General features: G+C 34.8%; 2 protein-coding genes across 6 annotated transcripts in view; both read left to right on the top strand.

Moving 5' to 3' along the window:
• The first annotated feature begins 1338 nt into the window (after positions 1-1338).
• Positions 1339-15902, top strand: LOC118268597 (angiotensin-converting enzyme). 5 transcript variants are annotated; one of them, XM_050706400.1, is made up of 13 exons: positions 1339-1489; positions 10659-10880; positions 11614-11869; positions 12196-12339; positions 12600-12791; positions 13185-13282; positions 13446-13618; positions 13775-13899; positions 14053-14180; positions 14330-14544; positions 14714-14854; positions 15137-15312; positions 15761-15902. In XM_050706400.1, the coding sequence occupies exons 2-13, from the start codon at positions 10665-10667 to the stop codon at positions 15838-15840; spliced, it is 1944 nt and encodes a 647-aa protein (XP_050562357.1). In that variant the 5' UTR covers positions 1339-1489; positions 10659-10664; the 3' UTR covers positions 15841-15902. The 5 variants fall into 5 exon arrangements, with proteins under 5 accessions (XP_050562357.1, XP_050562355.1, XP_050562354.1 ...); XM_050706398.1 differs by lacking the exon at positions 1339-1489 and adding an exon at positions 5011-5213; XM_050706397.1 differs by lacking the exon at positions 1339-1489 and adding an exon at positions 7542-7731.
• An 8923-nt stretch (positions 15903-24825) lies between these two features.
• Positions 24826-27091, top strand: part of LOC126912734 (angiotensin-converting enzyme) — a 150541-nt gene continuing 148275 nt past the window's right edge. Inside the window, exon 1 of the mRNA XM_050706395.1 lies at positions 24826-25584. Coding sequence (XP_050562352.1) covers positions 24940-25584 — 645 coding nt within the window. The 5' untranslated portion in view covers positions 24826-24939. The remainder of the gene's footprint in view (positions 25585-27091) is intronic.

Below are 27091 nucleotides of genomic sequence, written 5' to 3'. Positions count from 1 at the left end.
TGTTGAAATGATAAACACAATATTTTATCCGTATGTCACATATTTTGTAAAGACACGTCATAATAGAGATATTAAATTGATGTTTGCTGATCACTATTATATCGTATGGAGATACCTTTTATGACATAATTTAAACCACATATTTTTTATCACCTTGGTTAAATATACGAAAATTGAGCGAAAAAGGCCCAAATAGTTAGCCAAAAAGTGCTATGTATGTATGTATACATAGATAGTGACTGTTATTTCGTTTATGACGAATTACATTTTTATGTTCTTCTATCCTTTTGCTGTCACTCAGAAGAGACAACGGATAGAGTAATATAGAAAACTGGAGTTGATTCATAAGATTCGCTTATAAACATTTTCGCCCAACAAAGTACAAAATATTACATCTTCAATTTCGTAATCCAAGTTCAACAATACAGACACAATGTAGCAATGACCTCAAACGTATATGACGCAAAAAAGTTTTCGATAATATTAAATTACAAACATATTGGCCAATAAAATATTCGTAACTTACACACAAGTACCCAAAATTTTTATAAGAAACAAAATATGTGCATGGAATAAACAATGCAATATATTGGGAATTGGGACTCACAACAAGAATTTCTTTAAAAAAAACATTATGAACTGTGGGTTATACTAGCTTTTGAGTATGACTTTGCGTTCCTGTATGAATTACTGGAAAATAATCTCTAATAGGAGGTAAAAAGGAGCATTCCACTTTAACGGTTGTCAAACACACTCGTTATTACTACTGTAACTTATTTTTAAAATGTTAGGTTGCTTGTTTAGCCCTTATATTACAAAATGCTTTACTTCAAATCCAAAGAATTCATGTAAAAATATTCGGTATTTTATGACCATTGTTTAACTGTCACTAAATCAACTAACAATCACAGATACTCACTCATTACTCATTTACATGAATGGAGAAAACCTCTACTAGTTCCGAGTCAGAGAGGGACTCTTCATTATAAGCAGCGTGCGCAGATGCGGCAACGTCGTGCAGCCTACAGTTTTTATTTAATTAACATGTCTCACAATAGTTAATTACTATAAAAATATGTCACTAAGTCATCAGAAAAAGAAGAATTAAATTTTTCGAATATATCTAATATTTTTTCTTCTTGAGCTCTTTCTCAGAATTGATTTAAACTCAGTGTCATATAAACGACTAAAATCTGTTTAGTAAAACGTGACAGACACACAAACAGACTTACTTGCTTTCCATTAATACAATATACATACCGTAATTGCCGCTTATGAATATGAAACAAGAGTTCGCAATTAATCAATGGAAAACTTGTTTCGTCCCTTTAAGTAACACAAGAGTATGAACAAACAGGACAGACGATCTTATATCAGTAAGATACATGCGATGTGAGGCAGATAATGTTCCGAGGACTGCTTTAGATAAATACGTATCGCGTCCTGACTCGAGTGTTAGTGTCGATTTGATAGCGGGAGTGATCAGGCGGTGAGTACTGTACCTATATGTATATTTACTTTTTGTGACATTCTGTGGTAGTGATAAAAAGGATAAAGTTTTGCATGACAAGATTGAGGAAGATAGTTAACGTTAAAAAGACTGGTTAATCACCATACTCACAGTCATTAACTGTTTAACGGTTACTAACCTAGTCCTTAGCAATGGTTTTCGAAACAAAATCGTTACTAAGGAATAGTTTAAGTTACCATTAAATGTCTCTGAGTGCGGGAATTAGAGATCCAACAAGTAATTATAATATTTTTTTATGGTCAACAGTTTTATTTGGCTTATATTGTATGGTCATCAAAATTTAGAGTGTATACCAAATATCAAATAGATCGGACGTCAGGTAGGGGTTGAAATTCCAATTATTATATTTGACTTTAACAAACAAATAGGTCAAACTAAATAAAACAGTTTACAAACCCCGAGATGCCAATAAAAATAGCTAGTTTTGGGGTTTTTTGTTATTTAATTCTAATTATAGTTATTTTATTAAAAATATCAATAGAGCACCCTGGTTTTGTGCTTGCAACGAAACATAGACAAATAATCAATTTGTGTAAATATTCTATTTTGTCACTTCGGTTCAGTATAATCAGATGTTCTTGTTAGCTAGCATATAATATGAGGAACACTTTCATTAAATACACATACTTTCAAAAATATACATTACTATAGCGACCATAATGTAGGCAAAAATAAATGTTAATATCAGCACAGATACATTGGTTTATTTGGCTACATAAAGGCCGAATGAAAAGATTGAAGAGGTCACAATGGAGAAATTGCGTTAGAATTTATTGCAGGATTGTCAATTTGTGTGGGGTCAATGACACTAGGTACTATTTCTTCTTTGCTTTTAGAAGTATGAGTTTAAAAATATGATCTTTCAAAGTCAACGTCAAAGTTAAACCATTTATTCCAATTAAACCATATACTTAGGTACTTTTGAAAAGTCAACAAAGAAAGAAATATATCATATTCTGTCAGTCTGCCCGTCAGTGAAGCTAGGTGCTCGTTCCAAAGTGTAGCTTCGAATGGAGAAGAACGAGAAAGAAACTCCATTCGTTACTCTTTTAAAAATTCTTCTTTCTCTGTCTGAGATAACTTAATACTTTTAATTCATACTACTTGATTAGGTAAGTCGAAACAAACTCTCTCTTGCATCACCGAGGGCGGAAAAGTCTTGTAAAGATTTCCCTCCTTCAAGAAAAGGAAAGATTATAAAATGATTGAAGTAAAGGACCTTTTGTTCAATTTTAATATCGTTGTTGAGATTATTGTTCACGGTATGCAATTAGCTAATGGCTTCATTTATTGTTAATTGCTAAGTTCCGCGATTAAAGGTAGTAGGTAGGTAGGTAGGCAATTTTCTTACACGAGAATTAATTGTACCTAGGTATATGTTTAAAAAAAAACTTTTCCTTGTTAGCCATATCATGGATGACTTTTACGTTTTTGGTGGAGGTGTTTAGAGTTTTAGGTAGGTATACGTTTAAATTAAGCATAAGAAAAATCGTTTTATTTTTAGATAATCTGAAAAAGAGACGCGGTAAAAAATTAAAGCAAAAACAAGTGACACGTGATTGACATCACATTTAAAATAACAAGACTATACCTAATGCGCTCTAACAAGGTGCGGCTGACAGATGCCAGTATGACGTTGACGTCTTTCTTTAAGGATGGACATTAGAAAAATCTTTTTTTATCGCTATCGATACTCGCAGCATACATTTAATTCTCTTTAATTTTTTTATTAAATGTGTGTGTTAATTAGTTGTGCAGTCTAACTACGTGTATATACTTGTCAAAATAAATATTTTATGACTGAGCCCTGAGGTGTTTCAGAGTTACAGTTTTACAGAACCGTGAAGAAAAAAAGGATATATTAGTTTGTATGTTAGATTAAGTACCACCACGCATTATGAATGGCGCCGGAAATGTCTAGAAAAATGCCTACTACATATTTCTGCTCAGATAATGTCACTGTGGTTTGGGCAGAGAGAGCCGTGTCTACAGTGGATTTACCCACATAATTAAAGGTTTTTTAAGAATGATAATTGAACGACGCACGATTTTCGTTTTTTATTCTAAAAAACATCGACTACCTATCCATCGTAGCCGTACATCCCATCACTAAACACGACTATGGCTTTACGTTATACGCATAACACTTTACTTTATTTTTCATTTCATTAGATTTTAATTGAATACTAGAACATTCCGGTTGGTTTTAATTTAATTAACTACGCTTCCGAATGATTTAACATAATACGAATGTGATATAGCTAAAATATTAAGGCATAATTTTTAAATCGCAGCAACTTTCAAGAGTGATACGAAACGTTACTGAATCTGTCAGCCGCACCTTGTTAGAGCGCATTAGGTATAACTGAACTATCGTTTTGTTTCGTATTTAAACTCACCTCTTAAGATGTCATGGGACCTGTACAAATGCGCACCTCTGCTTACCCTTTCGGGCATTAATATGCGTAGCGTTGTATGTACGTATCGACACCAGCAATTTATACTACGCTAACTCGAAATTTGGAAAAATCGTTTTTTTATGCCAAGTTGCTTAAAATGTGTGTTTACATACGTCATAAAAAAATTGAGAAGAAATATGCAAAAACAAGAAAGTTACAAATCTTATAAAACGCTAAGTAAAGGTACTTTTTGATATCACTCGAATTATATTACGCCAACTATTATTAGCGGAGTGTGCACGGGTATCACTTTGGTATAAATCCGTGCAACACTGCGCTAACTCATAGTTAGCGTAGTTTAGTGCGTTCGTGTGTATACTTGTTCGTTTGTAAAATGAACGACTTAGCGACTTTTACATAGTAAATACTTATGTGTTAACGTATTAATTAGTTTATTAATGGTACGTTGACTATTCTTTTTGTAAAAAAGTACATGTTCTTTATAAAAATATTGAAATATGCATCAGATGATTGATCATGCACTACGACCTCCCGTACTACACTACGCTAACATAAGTTAGACGTGTATAAGATGTAAAAAAAATTTGATGAATTACGTTTATATACGGCTAACTTGCGCTAAATCAAAAAATAGAAATAATTAAGGAAATATAAATATGAGATATTACAATGAATAAATTAAATATTAAGCATACCAAATTTCAAAAAAGTATCTTAATTAATGTAAAAGTTATCACGTTTTTCCCTTTAAACGCCTCTACTGTAAAGTACGCTTTTTAGAGTTAGCGTAGTATAAATTGCTGGTGTCGGTATCATAAAGTACATGGTAATTTCTAGGCAGACGACTACACACCAAGACATCCATACCACTATAAACTGACCGTCGAAAGTGCGAATAGGTCATACAAAACGAAACCATGATAAACTGTACACTACTTAAAATCGGACATAATATTTTTTTAATGACGTCATCGACTCCCCTTTTCTTCTCATTGGTCTATAAGTCTTTATTTATTTTAATTATCGATATAAACAATGAAGTCTTTATAAGCGAGTGTTATTTTTGCATCAAGTGTCATCAAAGTTGACCGTGGATCAAAAACCTGTTTAGAATAAAATTGTTTAATAAAATGCTCATGCGATGTGAAACAGGATAATGTGCTCTGTGACTTGTGTACTACGATTAAATTTGGTGTGAACAGATTTTTTATATAAAAATATCCTTAAGTGATATGAAATCGAAGGAATATAAGAAATGTATTGTGAGTTTTGTAAAGTATTTTGTTTTGTGAGAAGAATATTAATAGGTTGTGCATAATAGAGGCTAAAGTCGTATTGTATGGTAAAATACCGGAGCTGCGGACTGCGTAGGTTAAGCAGGAGTAGGAACGGGTGGTTTTTAGTCAATAAGACTCTTACACTCCCTCTTGCCTCGCCCAAGGCGGGAGAAGTCATTGGATGACTTGCCCTGTTTAAAAAATAGCTCAATCCACTTTTAACTTCTTTGAAAACGTATAGCTATGTTGGAGTGTTATTAACCAAACTTCTTTGAAAATGTTTTTAATAGGAGGACAGGGAGGTTAACTAATATCGTTTTAAATGTAAGGTATTTTAGTGTATGTGCTATTATGTCCATACAAATTATTTGGTGATTATTTAGTGAATAGTAGGAACAACATCATGATTGAATGGTCCTTTTTTAGTCCTATTTAATATGTTGATCTTGATATTCAATATAAATATCAAATAAACACAATTTTTTATTTACGTCAATAAGCTTTGCCCTTGGAACATTAAAATTTAAACTCTATTTACATCTCATTATTGTTAGTTTTTACGTAGCAAAATTCTGCGTAGGGAAAACACACAACACAACTGTCCGTGTCCTAATCCGTTATACAGAGTGTCCCTCCACGTCCTCACAAAGGAGGTTACAAAAGAAATATTTGTTTGAAATTGTCACACATACACACACACACACATGGGTATTTGACTAATAATATAATGTTTTGTTACGGTCATGTATGCCGAACGAAGATCTTTGACGAGACTTTTTGTATAAACGGAACACATTGATTTGTTGGTGTTATGTTAGATGTGGCTAGTAATAGTTTGCTGAACTGTGCAGGCATTAGTTAGCCTGGAAAGATATGGTATTTTAACTGCACGGTTGCCGCGTAACTTGTAACGGGTTCGATTCCTACACGGACCACCTCTTTGAGTGATCCACTAATTGTTATTTTGAGTCGAGGTGTCATGTGTATATGAACTTGTTTGTTTGTAAACATGACACAGGAGAGAATTCTACTGTGGAGCTACGCTTTTTTTTTAAATAATACGTATTAGTTTCGATATGATAGGGTTAAGCTTAGCGTCTTAAACCATTAAGTTATAAAAATGTAACATTTATTTACACACTACGGTTTTAAACTCTGTATTTATTACTGATTAATAATAAATACATAATTATGGTTTTTATAAGTGTCCTATATCAAGCATAGTTGGAAGTAACATGAACTTGAAATCAAGTAAATGAAATAATGTGTGACACAGAGCACAAAGTTTTTAACTTTGATACTCTGACTAAGGCGATTTTTTTGTGGGAAGAATGTCATCTATTTTAACTTAAAAATATTGTGAGAAAACGACAAAGGAATGTTGTATTGATGCCAGCCCATGAAGCTACCCCAAATTGTTAAAAACATTATTGTATTTTCAGCTTTATCCTTTTGGTAATAAAGTCGAAATCCCATATTTTTCAGCTTGAGGTAGCTTGTGTTTCTGCAAGTTATATTCACGTGACTATATTAAACCCAATTGACATTCTGTGCATGAATGTAGATGAAAATTGCACACGATTTTAATCTTTATACTCAGTTAAAAAGGTTTATTTTCGCAAATTCCAATTTAAATGCATTCACAACATGACGACTAAGTAATTACATTGGTTCTATTTTTTTTTGTTTATACATTATTATATACTGACCAGTTTTGAGAACTAGTTTCGATTGACAAGTTTGCAAACGATAAGCGTGCTTTTCCTCCAGTAATGTGCTATGTAGCTATGCTACGAAGATGTAATAGCTAAGCTGTGAAGCTATGTGACCATTTCCACTGATACTAAGCTATGTAGCTGTGCGAGGAAGATGCGCAGCACGAGTATGCGATGATGTATGTATGCAGGGAAGCCATTCATAGCACGCATATTCCCATATAAAAAAAAAAGCATGGCTGAGTCCGTTTCCACCAGTGCTAAACTATGTGTACCAATGAATATGATTGGTGGAAGCCAAACGCATCCTCAGCAACGTAGCATACAATATCTCTGGTGGAAAAGCACCCTAGTACTAGGTTTTATTGTAGTATCTACTTTATAAAAAACAAAACTAAATAGTCTAAACAGTATAGTCTATAAACGTATGGTCTACATACTAATTTTGTATACCATTTTTGTCCTATGACAAATTGGGAAAGCAAGAATGCTGTTCACTACCATTAGTCAGTTTATTTTAAGGGACTTCATAGTGACTGCATTTTGGCTGAACCATCCACTGTCATTTGTTTCGCTAACAATTTTCTCGTCACACAAAACACTTGAAATCTTAAAAGCATGGCACGCCAGTAATTAATTTACATAATAATTAATGTTTTCGAGTGTAGACTGTTGGCTTTAGTAAGTAGTGTATCTTCGAATTTGTGTACAAGTGTCGAGTGTTAGTAAAGTGTGCGAGAAAAATGCCCTGCGGATATTTCAGTCAAACTGCTAAGAGGGTGCTATTTGTAAGTGGGAAATCAAATCAGTTTTTGTTGTATAATTTACTGTCGTATTCAGACACCCTTAATGATTATTTAAACTATTCTTTAGAAACGATTTCTTTCCGAAAACCAAACTAAGTACTAGGTTAAGTAACCATTAAATAACTCTGAGTTTGGCGGAGAATTTTTGGAAGTTTATAACCAACTATAAACGAAAAGATTGTCCTTCTATTCATTAATGGTATTTGTAAAATGTATGCAGAATGATGGACGAGAAACTTCACGGCTTTGCAGGTCTTTCTGTTTGAAATCAATGATGTGAATTTGTAAGCAAAATAAGTGTTTTAATGTATTTCTAGCGTTTTAACTAATGATCCGGAGCTGCGGACTACCTAGCGGGTTTACCGGGGCTCCGGTTCGAAAAGCAGGTGTAGGAACGGGGTGGTTTTTAGTCCAATGACTTCTCCCACCTCGCTCAAGGCGGGAGAAGTCATTGAAAGATTTTCCGCCCTAAAATAAAGCGTTTTAACTAATACCTATTTACTTCTCAGTACTAATTTGATTTCGTTCTGCGTTCATTTACAAAGTCAAAGACAGACACTTCATACTTAGAGCTAGAACGTTCGCAGACTATACAAATATTAGTTTTAGTAGTAAATATTAGTCTCAAAAGTTAGCAAACGTGCAAGCCATGTAAAGTTAAAAAATAAATATTTTTCTCCGATCAATAGGTAGGTAAAATCAGGCAAACTAATTGGTATATATGTAAGAAAATAAAGTAAATGGAACTTTATGTGGTGGAAAACTAGGTACATTATTGCTTGTCTTGTGTTTCGGACTAAGATGACATAGTAACAAGCTTGATAATATATTGTTATGCAAGAGTATGTTTTTATTTATTTTCTATTCGAAATATTTCTACACTTTCAAGGTATTTAGATAATACATATTTCGATATTTGGCTGTCAGATATGAAACTGATGTGGACTATCTCCACATCAGCAGATGATAAAATAATATTATTTGTGAAGGGCCACTTGACTGACCTGCTAACTAATATCATTGTGATAACAGTATTTCCAAAATATATTTATTATTTAATACGGTAGATGACTAATTTTTATTTAAATGTCCGTCTTGTAGATTATTTTAAAATATTAGACACGTGTTTTTTATTTTCTTACGGAAACAAATACTTTCGAAGATGTATCGATTTGAAATATCGCGTGACGTCACTTCTAAGTACATTTTATACGTAGAAATTACGTATTTGATCCCACTTCTAAACTTAAATTAGTTTTGTTTATGTATTGTTACCATAAATTACAAAATAATAAATGAAAAATACGTGACTAATTTATTTTTCATTGTCTAACTGACGGACTAAATAGATTATTAATGTTCATACCCCGTCATTATCCCTATTAAAGGTCAATACACATAGCACCTGCTTTTCCTTATAAAAGTAGGCAAACGAGTACATTACACTAACCAGTTATGTTATTAGCCCCATACAATAACATTGAATACTAAATAGATTCCATGACATCAAAAATTTAATCTGGTTTCCTAAGTGCCGTACTCAGACATTTAATGATTACTTAAACTATTCCTTAGTAACGATTTTGTTCCGAAATCGATTGCTAAATATAGGGTTAAGTAATCATTAAATGACTCTGAGTACGGCGGTTAGCTTCAAGACTTTTTTGTTAGGAATTTGAGTGTACAGTGATTAGAGTAAGACCAATGATTTAAAGAATAAACTATTAAGTAATTGCCAACTCGTAATAAAAAAGTACCTAATTGATCAAGTGGTCGCGATTGCAACAGTCCAGCATCTGATCTAAGGCCGAATCCCAGGTTAGGCTAAGTGCCATTACCGGGTTTTTAAAGAATGGTCTGGTTTGGTCGGTGTATGGCAATGGGCTAATTCCCTATTACATAACTTTTCATCAATGGGTACCCCATTTCAAGATGATAAGTTAATATTAAAACGATAGCTTACCTACTCGAGGATAATTATACAGATTTAAAATCTTGTACTACGGTCGAAGACAGTTATTTGCATTGTATATGCAAATATGCAAACTTAAATAAACGATTTGACTTTGATCGAACACCATTGCATAAAAAGAACTCACGACTGCATAGCCTAGTACCTATAGTATAATTCGAGGCTAAATCTATCTGATAATTTTTTCTCATCTGTTCAGCTCAATTTGGCGCTAACAATATGAGTTGGATCATTCACCTCGGTCCTCCTTGACACACTGTGTAGCTGTTTTGTCAAACTTTTTAGAGAGAAACATCAGTATTTATTCTTTGACATGAGATTCGTATCGTCATTGCCATTTGTGAAATCGTGTCTTCTTGTTCTTTGGTCTGTGTTTTTTTTTGTCTATTCATTTGTTGAGAGCTAGGGTGTTCTTTTTTGTATGTACTAAGTTCTTTGGTTTTAAAGTGTCGTTGTGTATAGGGTGATTCGGTAAGTGAAAATTTGCATGGTATCATAATAATATTGATTTGTAAAAGTATTCCTTGAGTGTTGTTACTATTCTTGCACAGTAAAGAGGTAAATTGTATTCATACTAAGAAGATAATATCTATCCATATAATATTGTCGAAGGACAAGAACGATAGCTATGGTTAATGTTAAATATTCTGATCAATTTTATGACTGGTTCTGTTTATTTACGTAAACACAAAATATTGTTTCCCGTTACAAATAGGTTTCTTTAGCTATCGTGTTATTTTTAAAAACATTACCCCATACTATAATAATTTTTTCTTGTGTTACACATAATTTCAAATAATTACATCTAGATCCAAACCAATCCACAACCATTTGTAAATTGACTTTCTAATGAAATAGAGAATATTATTATTATTAACATAACGTGAAAATCAGATGTTTCCTTACGTATTTATGAACAATAATTCTTTAATTACAGTTAATAATGAAGATCATAGGCGAGTTAGCCCTCGTGGGCGCCATCGCTTCGGTCTTCATAGTGGCCGCGAGAGGGCGCGCCGTGGAGAGGGCAGCTGAAGAGGCTGCCGGTAGGGATTACATGAGGAACCTGGACGAAATCATGTCGAAAGCTAAGAATAAGAGGGCTCTGGCATCCTGGGACTATGAAAGCAATATTACTAAGTACAATGAGGATCGATTGGTGAGTAGAATTATTTAAAGTTCGAAAATTGTAGGTAGTCTATAGTGCTAGTTGGTTTTGACTGGTATGCATTAATTTGGGATTAGATTTAAACAATCTTTTCACCAATGTTGAAGGTTTGATTGGATGTATGTGTTACTTAATTAGATCCTTTAGTTTTCTGATATGCCACAGACACTTGTAATAGAACTAAGTGCTCAGTAAGCTCAATGAGTGAAGAGATTCCTATATCTTCATTTGCAACTTTAGTCTTTCCTATTTCATGTAGGACTCGATGTAAAATAAAAGTGGCGTTGTCTTTTTTACAGTCTATAAAGCATAAACTTTCATTTATCACAGTAAAATTAATTTCATCAAAAATAAATAAATAAAATTTAATGTGTGTTTTATGCAAATACATTTAAATTCATAATCAGGAACCTGAATCGAAAGCTAAATTTTGCCAAATGTTTGAGTAGATTTTGTTTATTTTGAGACCAGTTTTATAACATTTCCAAATAATGAGTTCATTGATCCTTAAGAATGCATTTAGTTTTAAGTGAAAGAAAGCTTTTACGTATCAAGTTTACGTACATTCTTCAACAGTTATTATGGCACCTTATTATTGCTCTTGGTTCTCAATACAAATGATTACTTTTCAAACCATTACTCCACTGATGTTTCCAAACAACCTATTTTATATCATTCAAAATTTACCTTGACATCAGTGCTTTGACCTTGACTTTGGTTCCAGCTGCAAATATCCTTGGAGCTAGCAGAAGAAGAGAAGGAACACTGGAAAGAGACCATGAGCTACCTATGGCATGAGTACGAAGACCAGGATCTGAAGAGAATGTTCCAGAAGTACACCAAACTTGGTACTTCTGCTCTGCCCGAGGACTTGAATGAGAGACTGATAAGTGCTGTCAATAATATGCAGGCTACATATGCTAAAGCCACTATTTGTTCCTATTCTGATAGGACGAAGTGTGATTTGCATGTGGAACCTGGTAAGATAATCTATTTATTTGCTTTTTTTTCAATAGGCTCACCACCTATTACAAGTGACTTATAACACAAATGTTGAAAAGTGGATGTACATTGTATAGCGGCTTTACGTGTCGTAATGTGCACCTCTGCCTACCCCTTCGGGGATAAAAGCCGTGACGTTGCGTTGCGTTAAAAGCTTTTTTTAAAACTAGAGAAGTGCACCTAAGATCAAAACATTCGATTCAACGTCAATCTATCTTGGTTCTTTCTAATTATCTAAAGATCTTAATTTCGGATACCGACATCATATATGTATATGTAGTACATGTGGACTGATTGCTTCCAGAGGTGACAGAGATCTTTGCGAACAGCAATGACCCCGAAGAGTTGAAGTACACTTGGCTAGAGTGGCACAAGGCCGCTGGTGCTGCCTCCAAGGGCAACTTTACTGAATACGTCGCTATGGACAATGAGGCTGCTAAGCTGAACGGTAATTTTAACAATGCTATTAATGATAGATATTCAAATGGTCTACATTTATACTAATTAATTTTAAGCTATACTTTAAGTTTAGGTTTTAAGTATTTAGTAAATTGATAACATGATATTGGAATATTGATTCAACACAAATTCATTACAGACAGATTTTAAAATTCCGTTAGTTGTCCTAATATAACTATTAAGCCAGAAAAGTATAAACTAACATTTTTTCTAATAACACCCACCTCCTTCATGATGTTATATTTACAGGTTACGACAGCGTAGCAGAATGGTGGCTGAGCTACTATGAGGCCGATGACAGTGAGGATCAGTTTGCTGCTCTCTGGGCTCAAGTCAAGCCTCTGTACCAACAGATCCACGCGTACGTGAGACGGCACCTGAGACTGAAGTATGGAGAGAATGTTGTACCTGCCAGAGGACCGATCCCGGCGCATTTGTTAGGTAAAAACGTAATCTGTAATATAAAAATAAGTCGAGTTTTCCTTCCTGACGCTATAACTCCAAACCCACGAACTGATTTTGCATTCGTTGGTAAGGTATCAGGCTCTGTGAGGTTTATAGGAAACAAAATTCAGGAAAAAAAAATCAACAAGAAAATCATTGGTACCTACCGAAACGGAGTTCAGCCGGTTTGCTAGTAGATTAGAACTTTTTCTAGAAGAAGATAATAATAAAGTAGGAATAAAGTAACTTTGATCTCATAATACTCATAACTGTTCTTTAGAATATTGTCTAAAAAAAAAAATTTTAATTTCTGAGAGGGAGATTCCATACTTTTAAATTTACTGGATCTTATTAAAAAAATACCATAACTTAATAATTATTTTATTCTAGGTAACATTTGGGCTCAAACCTGGAACCACGTTGAAAAGTTCACCAAGCCATACCCTGACAAGCCTGAAGTCGATGTCACCAACGCTCTGCGTGCCCAGGTAAATAATATGGACCTAGGATTTACGTTTTCAAAATTATACTACTTATATCAAAATAAATGTAGTAACCTTCATATATCTACTCTAACATCATATGCTAATAGTGATCTGATCACGCAGCGCTTTTATTACTATATCTCAAATAGACTTTCAAACCTTCCAGAACTATACAGCTCTGAAGTTCTTCAAAACAGCGGAGGAGTTCTTCACATCCTTGAACCTGAGTCCTATGCCCGACCTGTTCTGGGAGAGGTCTATTATTGAGAAACCCACTGATGGACGGGACATGGTCTGCCACGCTTCTGCCTGGGACTTCTACGATGGTGAAGATTTCAGGTAGGGGTTTGAAACTGTAGAAAATGTTACTATTAAAATTGTATTACCCATCAGTTAATGCATTAGTTAGGCTCATTTATCTCACGTTCTATTATCATTGGAGGAAGGTCTACAAATCTCACCTTGATCTAAAACTGTATTTGTATCCACTTCCAGAATCAAACAATGCACAACCATTACATCAGATTTCTTCAAGACTACGCATCACGAGATGGGTCACATCCAATACTATCTTCAATACAAAGATCAGCCCGTCATTTATAGGGAGGGTGCTAATCCTGGTTAGTAAGGTTATAATAAAATTATTACTATAAAATGGAACCTAATTACCTTTCTGGAAGGGTGGTTATGGTAGACAAACAAATAAACAGTCATTATGCTCTTCTTCTTTATACTTTGCGTGTCGCCTAAAGGTTAGCATAAAATCATTTCAGGTTTCCATGAGGCCGTTGGTGACGTCATCGCTCTGTCAGTTTCCACACCAAAGCATTTGAGAGTTATGGGTCTTCTCGAAGACGGTACTGATGATATCGAGACTAACATCAATCAGCTTTATAAGATGGTAAGCATAGAAATCTTATGACAGATTCTAGCTGCATTTCCTATTTATAAACTATTCACTTCTTGATCGGTGGTAAAAAAACGCACTGACGAAAAGCAAAACATCATTACAGTTTTATAGAATACTTATTGAATGTTGTCTTATTCCAGGGATTAGAAAAGATCGTCTTCTTGCCGTTTGCGTACCTTCTTGACTTGTTCCGTTACGGAGTCTTCCGCGGCACCACCTCTCCTGATGAGTACAACTGTCACTACTGGCAACTGAGGGAAGCCCTCCAGGGTGTGGAGCCACCAGCACCCAGGTCTGAAGATGACTTCGATCCAGCTGCTAAATACCACATTTCTGCTGATGTGGAGTACATGAGGTGAGGAAGTTTGTTTTTGAACAAAATGTACTTTCAACTAAAGCAATATTTATTTGTATTGGATCAATTACACAGACAAAGTGCTTTCAGAAACAGTGAACATGTCACACGTGACACATATCTACATTTTAGTCTTAATTAAATTTTGCTTTAATCCACTCTATTCCAGATACTACATTTCCTACATCATTCAGTTCCAATTCCAACGTACCCTGTGCCAGATTGCTGGTGAATATGTTCCCGGGGACGAGACGAAACTGCTGTCCAACTGCGACATCTACAAGAGCACTGAGGCTGGAAATGCTTTAGGGTAAGTCCTTTTATGAAATTAGTATTTAAAACAAATAAAAGAAAATTATAAGAAATAAAATAGCGATGCAACTGTAGGTAAGGAAGTGATAACACTAGCTTATATAATTTTGTAAGAAATTCGTCCAACATTTTACTTATACTGCCGAAAAAAATTGTCTTTAGAAAATGTATCTGAGGTGGAAATTGCTCTTAAACAGTCCTTTGTGCCCAAGAGCCACGCTTAATGTCTATTGATTTTTGCGACATTCATACTAATGACTTGATAATAATTGTTTTACAGTAAAATGCTGCAGCTGGGTTCATCCAAACCCTGGCAAGACGCAATGGAGGTTCTGACCGGACAGCGTAACATGGATGCCAGTGGATTGCTGGAGTACTTCGCTCCTTTACATGATTGGCTTAAGGCGGAGAATGAGAGGACTGGGGAATTCGTTGGCTGGGAACCTAGTACTGTCCGTAAGTACACGTTCTTTACATACATATACATACAAGATAGATGTTGCACTTTAAATGTACATACTCGTATTATTATGAGGTAGATGTTGTACTCTTATGAATCTGTGGCGCCATCTACATTACCATACGCAGAACTCTAGTTCACAGCAAAATTTAGAGATGGCGCGCTTAGCACTTTAGGCTGTTATGTTTGTACACTTTTAAATAATATTTTCTATATTTTATATGCTTCTAAAAGAGATATGTTTTCGCGATTTCTATAATGTACCTATTGGTTCTCAATTTTAGATTCTCAGTGAGATTTACAGTATTTAAAAAAAATACAATAACTAACTGCGTCAGCTAACCCGAAGATCCCTTTTAGATTAACAATTATAGTCACGTACGAAAGTACTATAAAAAGGTGTACATATATTATGTTACAATTAAACTATCGCTATTTTTGCAGCATACTGCACAGCGGAGCAGAGGTCAGCGATGGAAAGTTCCGGCTTCAACACCAGACTGAAAAAATACGCTTCAATGTAAATGTAGTGATATATTCCACCCTATTTATTACGTAATAACATAAATATTAAGTACTGAACAAATTGTTTCATTTTCCTATACTATATGCTTCAATATTTTCCTAATTAAATAAAAAGAATATGCCTGCATGGTTGATGTGGTGGCTGGGAAACGCAAGGTGTATTGGGTTTGATTTCCGCATAAGGCAACACTTAGTGTGATCTACAAGTTATTCATTCGTTCTGGGTGTCATGTGTACGTGAACTTGTATGTTTGTAAATGCACCCACGATATAGGATGAAATCCTAATGTAGGCCAACGTTATAAAAAAATTTGGACAATACCACGTACCTAGTTATAAAAGGTTTTTGAATCTAAGAAACGAAACGAAGTCTAGTCTCTAAGAGACAAAGCCCTTTAGTAAAACCCAGTCCTCTATGAAAAAGACAAGTGTCAAAAAATTTCATTTCCTGCAGACACAAACAAAACCAAATCGAACAACACAAAATTAATAAACAATAAGTAAAACATTACAAAACACGTAACACACTAGATTATAAATAACAATAACACTAGAAATAATCTAGACTGTGACAATTGGCAATATCGCAGACTACAATAAGTACACTAGACGAACTTAGCACTCAATGACAGGATGTCATACAATTCTTTGTAGTAGCCACCGTCAGTGGCGTAATGGGTTCGACCTCGTGCCAGCAATTTCGCACTACTTGAAAAGGTCACTGTAATTATGCTGTCCCTTTTGGAGATAGTACCTGCAAATTACCAGGGACATAGGTCTCTCGACCCTCAGCTTCGATGGTTCTTTTATGCCCATTAGGTACGTGAGCTGGTTTTGATGAGGATGGTAAGATGGATGTGTGGTGGGTTACGAATAGGCAAGGTAAGTAGTGTAGGTATAAGAGGGTGTGGAAACGTTGACAGAAAGAAAGAAAATACTGAAATATTAATTAAAAAGAAGAAGTGCAAGAGTCAGGGAGACACAATCAAAATAAGAAAGAAAGAAAGAAAAACATATTTGCAAAAAGAAAAGAAAAAGAAAAGCATATCGCACCTGGCACGATACACCAAAAAACAAATACAATTTTTTATATGCAAATAGATTAGAGATTAGAGCAACTGCATACAGTATAAAAAGATGAATTACTATTAAAGAAAAGCCAATACGTTCCAACATTATGTTTTTTTGTGATTTACATAATTATATGAAGTGACAAATGTTTATTTTCTTGTACAATTCTTGTACATGATAGGAAAGAGGAAAAGCAAAAAGGTAATTTAAAACTATACCCCTCCGATACTTCGAAACACAATACTAATAACATGCTTCATAGATAGAAACTGCAAAACGTATATCTTGAACTACATTTTACGTGAGAAAACGAATTAGGTTAATACACGCTTTAGACAAAAAACCACCTTCAAATGTGTTACAATGATATCAATGTCACATATCCATTTATTATATTAGTTAATGATTATGGGACGCCATTAATTTGACAGCACTTTGTGTCTGCATACTTCCTGCTGCCGAAGGGCGTGAATGATAACTATGTATAATTGACGTATAATGTGGAAGGATGGAAGTTATGAGAAAGGATTAAAATATTGGAAAGGACAAAGACAATTTTGATGATTAACAGTAAGACTTAAAAGGTATAGGTAATGAAATCAGAGAGTTCACGAGTTTGTTTTACGTTTACGACAAGATCGAAACGAAACCGCATTCGACGCTCTAATTGGTTGGTTCATTCGTAGCCGGTCAATCAAACACTGTAGGTAGAAGAATTTGTGCCATATTACAGTAAGGATAAACTACTTTTGGGAAATTACACCTAGTAATAATTAAACAAACTAATGTATAATTAATAATTTATTATTCGGCATCAAACTAGTGTATATTTAAAACATATGCACGTGTCTAAGTATAATAACTAGTCAGAGCTACTGAGTGGCTAGCCCTCTGCTCGGCTCCTATCAATCGTAGCGTGATGTTTTATAGTCCATAGTCTTCGCGATAAATGGACTATCCAACACAAAAAGATATTTTCAAATCGAATAACTTGTTTTAGAGATTTGCGCGTTCAAATATTTGTATGCTTGAACGCAGAGTTTGTATATGTACTATTATTCAGTTTTATACGAGTATGTACATTAGTATAGATTTATACCATGGGTTATCCTTATCGAGTAAAAAATAATACACTTATCATTAAACGAGAGATTGATCGAAATTCTTAATCAGATGGACAACAATAGATTTCAATTAAATGACTTGGAGTACAAAAAATTGTTGACATCACTCCGTAATAGATTTGGTACTGCGTGGTACTTCCATGTGTTTGTAGATCATATAGGTAGGTAATGAGATAGGAGAGGTTTTTAATTGAAAATTCTAATGGTGTTAGTTGGATGATAAGTAACTCCTGAGATCAAGGAAGTCTTGCGATATAGACGATCTTGGTTTGGATTTCATTATCAAAAGATGACTTCATCAAGATTTTCAAGTTCAAAAATACCCTTAGTAAGGGACTGGGACTTGGGGCATAAGTTATAAAGAGTGAAGGTGACATTAAATAAGTCCACCACCTTTACCAACTGGGGGTTTTCTTAAAGACCTTGCATCCCCATTATATACATGGTTGGCTGGCCAAACTGAAACTGAGGCAGAATTCTCTCGAAACTTTATGCCTCGCACAGCAAAGCTGTACGAGTGAGCTTGATCATCGGTGGTATTTCCGAACCAATACGACCTTTCAACCTTACAAAAAAGAGCGAATTTCTTTTTAAAATACCGTATTCCTTATTAAAATAACGGCAACTCACCTGTGATTCCTCTGGTGTTTTCAATGTAGCATGTGTTTATAGTCCTGTTTCCATAATTATCCATTTTTTTAAATGAAAAACAATTCTATTTCATTCAAACCTTTATCTTAAGGACCCACGTTTGACTTCTGACCTTTTTAAAAAAACAAATAGGTACCTACTCTAGTTTGCCATACTTGGACAATAGTTCCCACAATGAGTTACTAATTTTTTGTCAATAGTTTTTCTGTGCCATATTTTTCCGGTCCACTTGTTGTCTAGTGACAAGGACTAACGTAGTTATATGTAAATATCGTTTGTTTATGGACTATTGTTATTGCCATTATTATGTGGCGTCGCTATAATTTATTAGTTCTCTGATTCATAGAGGATGATTCATGTAATTATTGTATGTAGCTGGTTAGATATTCTAGAGACAAATGCTAAAAACTTGTGATAAGTTTTTTAAAACAACTCTCGTCATATATTTCTACCTCGCACAGCAAAACTGTGGAATGAGCTGTCGTCGGCAGTATTTTCGAACCACTACGACCTTCAAACATTCAAGGAAAGAGCATACTTTTTAAAGGCCGGCAACGCACCTGGGGCTCCACTGGTGTTGCGGGTGTCCATGGGCGGCGCTGATCGCTTACCATCGGGTGACTCGTTTGCTCGTTTGCCTCCTATTCCATAAAAATAAAAATAGTATACTAAATTACTTTCGATGTCGGCTTTGTGCCATTGCCGCATCTCTGCTCATGAGCACTCTTCATCATGATATAGAGTCCCTCTGTGACTCGAAACTAGTAAAGGTTTTCCTCATTATTGACGTGGATTTTTTGGTTAACTTGTGCTGAGCTTTTTCAGATGAAATTTTGAATGCAGATATAGATGATAAATGTGTTTCTCGGATATCTTCTGTAGAAGCTCTTGATGACTATTTAATAAGATTTAAGGAAGGTTACTTTTTAGCCTTTAGGCCCTTCTTAAGCAAAACGCCAAATTGTGTTTACACAATTTCTTTGACATTAAGATTTATTTTGCTTTTGTAATGGAATTACCTAGTGATTAATTTTTTTGGACTTGGACTGCGCTAGTTATTACCATGATGAATTCTTAGAATGAAATTAGTACACAAACAAAAACTTCAACAATTTTATATAGTAAAACCACAAAGGATTATAAATATTTTAAACAAAAATCTATTTCCAGATAATCCTAATTTTCCAAAGAAAAACTGGGAAATATAGGTTGCACACTTTACTTTAAAAATAAAAACCACAAGAATCAACTCCAAAACCATCTTAATAACCCTTAAATCACTGAGAATAGAGTTCAAAATCGCTTATCAAATACACTGACCTTGCAGTTCAAATCCGCGGTCAAGCCAAACCCAGTCGTGCGCGTAATGAATACAAAACAATTTTACTATTACAAATAAATGTTTGTTTATGTAATTTTATGGCAATTTACGCTCAGACGCATAAAAAGTGGACAGTTTGCATGTTATCATATCATGTTATAACAAGACAAGTTCCAAAATTTTATTGGAATCTTTCCACCTCTACCATACATAGTTATGTATGGTAGAGTAAAAGACTGCAAGGAGCCGTCAATTCAGGTCGCTTTTAATCGACTGATAAGTATTTGATACGTATTATTTATTCATTAAACGTTAGTTTTTTTTACATGTACTTTTCGTCCGACCCTGCGCATTTTTTTAAGTTTTTTAAGAGGCTAATTTAAAACCACCATTTTTTTTGTTACTCGCAAATAATCTACATACAATTTTTTAGCTTTTAATATTCCATACAAACTTCAATTATGTATGGATCCATGAAGTCATAGTATGTTCCCACATGCCACGATGAGTAAGTCTGTAACCCTTCAACCCGGAATAAACTGTAGCTTTGTAATTTAACTATTCTTAAGTCCTCATATGCTTATTTGATTGTTCCTAGAGATAACCATTTGATATAACTATAGGTGCTGCTTATGTTTAAGTATGTAATACGTATGACATATAAAGTAAGTATTAAAATAAAGTTTGTCGTACAAATGTCTGTACCTACACCTAAACCAAGGGCACATTTCCTAACATTTTTATGGTAAAAATTGTCCTTGCTTCACCATATTCTCCAAGTTATAATGTGTCACTTAGTATGGACGCCCGTAAGTATAAGAGTTGGAAGGTATGTGTGTATGTGTCGAATGTACATGTTTTGTATAGGTACATAATAATTCCCACGGTAAAACTAGCACAATAGGAAAATTGCGTCGTCGATGTTGTATTTTGATAGAGTTGTTGATACCGTTTTTGATTTGTTATTGGGTAAAAATGTTATGGATATGAGTTTATTGAAGGCTTTTAAAAGTTCAAAAAATAAATCCTGTCCTTTACATTATTTAAGCTATATCCTTTAGCTCAAATGATTACCGAGCTGAAATGACCGTTGGGGTAAACGTGTTTTACAGTGGAGACCGAGTCTAGACAAGCGTAGTGTAGGGCACCCTCAGCTAGGTGGAGTGGCGATATCCACAAGGTGACTGATAGTGGTTGGATGCGTAGAGTTGAAGATCGATCTTAGAGGCGTGCCATTGTAAAGACCTATGTTCAGCAGTAAACGAGAACAGGCCGATGATGATGAGATATCCTTTGAATCAAATTAACATTACGTTCAGTAAATTAACGGCAGTTTAACTTAATTTGACTATGTTTTAGTTTCAGTCTTTAGTTTAAAGTGAGTATAGAAGGAATGCACTATCAATTACATTTACTAGTGCAGTGGAATCCAATAATTATCTTAACATTAACAATTTCAAGTCTTTTCTGAGTATTTCACAAAATATGTAACAACAGCTCTATACATATAATTCTTTATAATTTTCTTCCACACGCGTTTAGAATTCCCCGTTTGATTTGTGTAGAAGACGTTGCCATCTTGTCGAGGATATTACGCATGTGCGTGCACTATGTACTATTGTGTAACTGAAACTTACGCGACTAACTCCTAATGAAGAGTGGGTGGGCAGAACTGTAGGTATTTGTCACACTTCATCTGTGGCCTTGATTCTTGTATGTTGTTATTTCCCTGAGTGAGGTAGTAAGTAAATACATGCTTTGCAAAGTTAATCAAGTATGTTTAAAGTTTACACAGAACGAGGAAATAACAATAAGAGTTGCCCCGTGCGGAAATCGAATCCGCTACACGTTACGCGGCAGCCGGTTACGCAGCAACTGTGTAATGCAGAAAACGTAAAGTCCATATAGTCACATATTTTTTATGCGTCCCAAAGTCCCATAAAATAACAAAAGTACCAGGAGATAATAAGTATGGAGTAGGTCACAACTTCCTCAGTTGCGTTATCTTTACTTTCACTGTCACCTGCTTTCTTTGTCACTCCTCGCTCGTAATGGGTCCCTGGTATGAATGTTAAGTGACTATGATCTAATTGCAAAGGGACTGTTATGTTTGCTATGATAATGTTACCTGTTATGGTAAAAGGAGTGCTTTTGAGCATCAATTTTCTTAGAAACCATATTATGAAGCGTATGCTATGACTGATTCCTTTATCTATCGAAACCGTTGTCTTATGTAGCAATTCTCTGTTATTTTTAATTCTATTGCACTTTTTCTGGAACAGGTGTAACTCTGTTTTCATTAACAATGTAAATAGTACAACGATTGGTTTTATAGGCCCTGGATAGCCACTATTTGCTTATGAGATACTTTTATCTGAGAATGGTGAAACTGGATCCTAAAATAATAGTTTTGGGGTACATGTTTTTTAAATAGGAAAATCATCCAATGACTTCTGCCGCCTTAGGCGACGCGAGAGGAAGTGTCAGACTCTTACTGACTAAAAACCACCCCGTTCCTACATCTGCTTTTCAAGCTGGTATCCTGGTAACCCGCTAGGCAGTCCGCAGCAAATCAAGACCCGTAACAATAATACCATTAACAAAACGAAAATAGAAACTCTTCACAACAGTAGTTCTCTTACTAATCACCCAAAACACTACATGGGTGTGGTGTTAAAACTACCAAAAATCTAGGTCACAAAAATACCTAAAACGTCAAAATATTCAAATTTTAAAGCTCTCCTCGTAATCGTTAATTGTTAAACGCTGTAAGATGGAGTACACACAGTACAAGTACTTTAGTTTACGCCACAAATAAGTGTCGCATCGCGTTATGTAAGAATTCATTGCAACTGGGATTTTACGTCCTTTGGGTCATTGTGGACGCACCTTTATATTTCAAAATGGTGGATGAAGGAGTGGGTCTTAGTGATAGCTCTTTTGGGTGTTGTGTATGTGTGTGTTAGTATAACAATAGTTTTTTGATATCATCATTAGGTAATGGTTTCATCAATTCGATTATAATTTTTTTAATCGCGGTATGTTTTCAGTTTTGGGATAAATATAATAATTATATTTGGTTATCTTACGACGTAATGCGATATTTCAAATCAATATAATCTTCGAAAGTACCTATTTGTTTTCGTAAGACAATAAAAATACGTGTTCCACAAGACGGACATTACAATAAAGATTAGTAATATACCCTAATATCAGGAGATTATCGTAGACCATCTTATATATCAGGAGATTATCGTAGACCATCTTATGAAGATATGGTTCAGCAGAGGACTGTCAAGCGCTACTGATATTTTAACGAAGATATAATGGTGAACTAGAGACGTTTCAATACGTATTTAATTGATTAGATTCAAATTAAATGCTTCTAAAGTCATGACATTGATATAATTTCATTACGAATTATACACCCTTTGATGTATTTATTATTAACTTACTAGTGGTAATAAATTAATTAATGCCATGGATATTGTATTTAAAAGCGAAGCGAAGCATAAAATTAAAAGATTAGTTCATTCTTAGGCGTAATTATTTTGCTATGGTTACGACTGAGGGTATAGGGTTCCCCTCGACCTTTAAAATACATTGTATTGATGATGGGGAAAACCTTCCAAAGGCGGTTAACTTTTGGGGGGGGGGGGAACTAAGACAAGGAAGAGTGGGATTTTTATCAACCTAAAATGACCCTGTATTTCTTCTAACAGCAACAGTCCTTTAAACAAATCAACTCCAAAACCTCTATTATGTAACTCCATCAACGACACAGCCATTTTTTGAAGGGGAAAATCCAATGACTTCTCCCGCCTTATGTGAGGCGAGACTGAGTGCTGCCACTCGAGTATGACCTCTTACTGATCAAACAGGGTGTTCCTACCCTGCCCTTCGAGCCGGGTGGCTAAATCCGCTAGGTAGTCCGCAGCTCCGGATCAGGCATTTGTAGTCCGGACAGTCCTAAGGAGACCTAATTTCTCCCTTGAGCCTCGCTTTGTACGACCATAATCAACTTTGATTACTTTTCTGCAGTCACTTTTACTCAGAAATATGATCATATTAATTTTCCATTTGCAAGAACAATTTTGACTTTCTTTTCTAATGATTAATGTCACAAATAATGTACGGAACTGTATCTTTGTTTTAATAGCTACTAGCTATAGTTACAGGATCTTGGTTTCGATTTTCCGATCAAGATAAGAATTGGTCGTAGAATGATTAGCACATAATTACATATTATATTTTTCCTTTTTTCTGGAGATCGTTTTAAATAATTTATAAGTAGCCTATATTCAAGTACTTTAGGCATGGGCAACTTTTGAAAGATCCAATCTTGAAAATGTGTGGAAAATATAGAACAATGTTATAGTTTCCGTGGGATTATAGAAAAACTGCGTTATCTACCTAATATAGCAAGGAAAACTACGTTTTAAACAGAGCGCTCAATTTGTATTATTAAACTGTCAATAAGTAAACTAATCATTTACACGCGTATCTAATTAAAATCCTAGGTCTTGGCTGCAAATGCTAAAGAGTACAGTCTAGAGTTCGATAAAGTTCATTTGTATCAAGTGAAGAATTTATTTCGAACCCTTTAGTTATAGAAGCTTGAAGTCTCCTTTCTGATATTTATTACAAACAAATAAAAACTTTACATGTTCAAGTCAGATCAAGATCATCCCTCACCCAAGGCTTACACAATCGAATGTAACCCCGTGCATCGATAATAAAAACGTAAGACGTGACGCATTATGACCTCTAGTGTATATTAGGTACGCAGAAGTGTAGCCTGACAAAGCGATTCACACGGCCCGAGTTCAGAAGCCAGCAGCAGGCGGACAGTCGTAAACGCGATACCAAACAAGCACCACGCACCATTGGCTGCTCACCTCGCGCAACTAGGTCAAACAGACCACCTTAACATGAACTATCTTTCAAAGACAAACCCCATAATGTGGTTCCAAGTTATTCTGGTGCTTCTGTCGTACTCCTCCGCTGAACCGCAGTTGGATTTGCCACCGATTTCAAGCACGCAGCGCAACTATGGATACGGCTTCTCTAGTACTCCAGCGTCAATAAACTCACCTGGAAACCAATTCGATGTGAACAGGAACTTTCAGTACAGTTCTGCAAGACCTGTATCATCTACTCAGTCAGCGGGAATCTACCCAGTATCTTCCACCCCATACAGTATCAACCCTGACATCAGCAATAATGGATACCCCAATCTTGATTATGGAAATGGACGAAACCCCAGTTCGACTTCAAGACCGTACGATGACAGAAATCGAGATGACTCGATAGATATAAATAATGATCCCAACTTCAGGAAGAACGATCCTAACTTTGTTCGTAATGATCCAAATTATGTTGGAGCTAATCCTTATGATTTTAACAGGGGTGTTGATAGTAATAATATAGATGAGAGGCTGCAACATGTGAATTTGCAGCAAGTTAGAGATTTCTTGGCTCAGGCTGATGATCAGGCTTCGAAGGAGTGCACGAACAATGTTGCAGCTCAGTGGAACTTCGAGACTGATGTCAATGATGCTACACAACATGCTGCGGTGAGTCCTTTTAGTTCTATTTTAATCCATGGAACTTATAAGCGTCTTACTAAAGTTAGAAGTATTATGTAAAAGATACTCTGTGCATCAAATGATAATTGCTAATTTTCTTTGACAATTTTCCCATCATTAAATGATTTATATTCTTAATTTAGAAGACATGCACATAAGTATATAATAACACACAAATTGTGGTCCGTCTACAATGATTACCGGCAAATGACTGTACTATTTGAGATTGTTATCAAATAAACAATGTACGAGTAGGTAGTACGTACCTCTGTTTAAAATGACATGCAGTATTTTATAATGCCTTGGGAACTTGTAGTTTTATTCTTAATCATCGTATTTACGGTGTGTGGCGATTTAATGATATCCTTTATTTATTTAAAGTACCTTGTACTCTTCTAAAATGGGATAGAACTTTGTCAATTTTGGAAATTAGAGTTAATTTAGAAAAAATAACAATGATCTTGTATAAAGGTCAGTATGTATAATATTTTGAGCTTTAAAGAACAAGTGATAATTATTAGCACAGAATGCAATGCACAACGGATGACCCAAAGACCTCGACATTAAATTAAAAATTAAACACTCAAAAACTCCCAATTAAAGCAGTGGCATTTCTTATTTCACACATTCCCATAGGCGTTTATCTGGTGGAAAGTTTCCGGGTAGCGGTTCCCATAAGTGAACAATGTATGTGAGATCTGCGGTACATTTCTATGGTGTCTTGTCTTCATAGTTTTTGTAGAGAGTGCCGTATTGTCTCTAGCGTCTATATTATTACGTGGGTTCTGTTTTGCTCCGTGTTATGCCCAGGTTTCTCGATGTCATGATTTATTACGATATTGTATGCTGTCAATTGTGTGATGTGTGATTATGGAACTTTCCTCGTAATACTTGGGATGGTTGTCTATAGTATACTCTCTTATGGTAAAGAGGTGGTTGCCAATTTGAAATGTGGTATTACTGGTACTGCTTCGTTGGTTGATTAGGCATATTTGTTATGAATTTCTTAAAATAATATATTCATAATCTGAAATAAATATATTATCTTATATTCTACTATTCATCAAAAAATGTGGGATTATAATAGTTTTTTATCGATGAAATTGTCTAAATTATTTAGTGGTCTACATCCATATTTATTTGTCCATATTTTATCACCACAAATCCATTCTACTTAACCTTTAATTCATTCAACACATATTACAAGTACATTCTTATCTATATCTTATACAGCAACACCAATATTGGTTGTCCGAAGGTTTTTTTTTGGCAAGGCGAGAGGGACTCTTACTGACTAAAAACCACCCCGTTTCTACTACTGCTTTTTGAGCCGGAACCCCGGTAACCCTCTAGGCACTCCGCAGTTCGTCATTCGTCATTACTGCCTTCTGTATTATTTCCATCTGCAATCTGACTTCCAATATCCACCTTATCGAGTCTAGTTCCTTCAACAACAATGTGCCACGATTAAGATCTAATTAATTTATTTCTTATA

The sequence above is a fragment of the Spodoptera frugiperda genome, chromosome 29, assembly GCF_023101765.2.
Source record: "Spodoptera frugiperda isolate SF20-4 chromosome 29, AGI-APGP_CSIRO_Sfru_2.0, whole genome shotgun sequence".
Lineage (NCBI taxonomy): Eukaryota > Metazoa > Arthropoda > Insecta > Lepidoptera > Noctuidae > Spodoptera > Spodoptera frugiperda.
Note: the sequence above shows the minus strand (reverse complement) of the source record. Positions and strands in the feature narration are given on the sequence as shown.

What these genes read in the sequence shown, in the direction of transcription:
- LOC118268597 (XM_050706397.1), top strand. Translation starts at nt 7,687, where the DNA reads ATGCCCTGCGGATATTTCAGTCAAACTGCTAAGAGGGTGCTATTT. An exon ending in GATCCCGGCGCATTTGTTAG is followed by an intron (nt 12,792 to 13,184) that starts GTAAAAACGTAA and finishes ATTTTATTCTAG; the next exon opens with GTAACATTTGGGCTCAAACC. An exon ending in CTGGGAACCTAGTACTGTCC is followed by an intron (nt 15,313 to 15,760) that starts GTAAGTACACGT and finishes CTATTTTTGCAG; the next exon opens with CATACTGCACAGCGGAGCAG.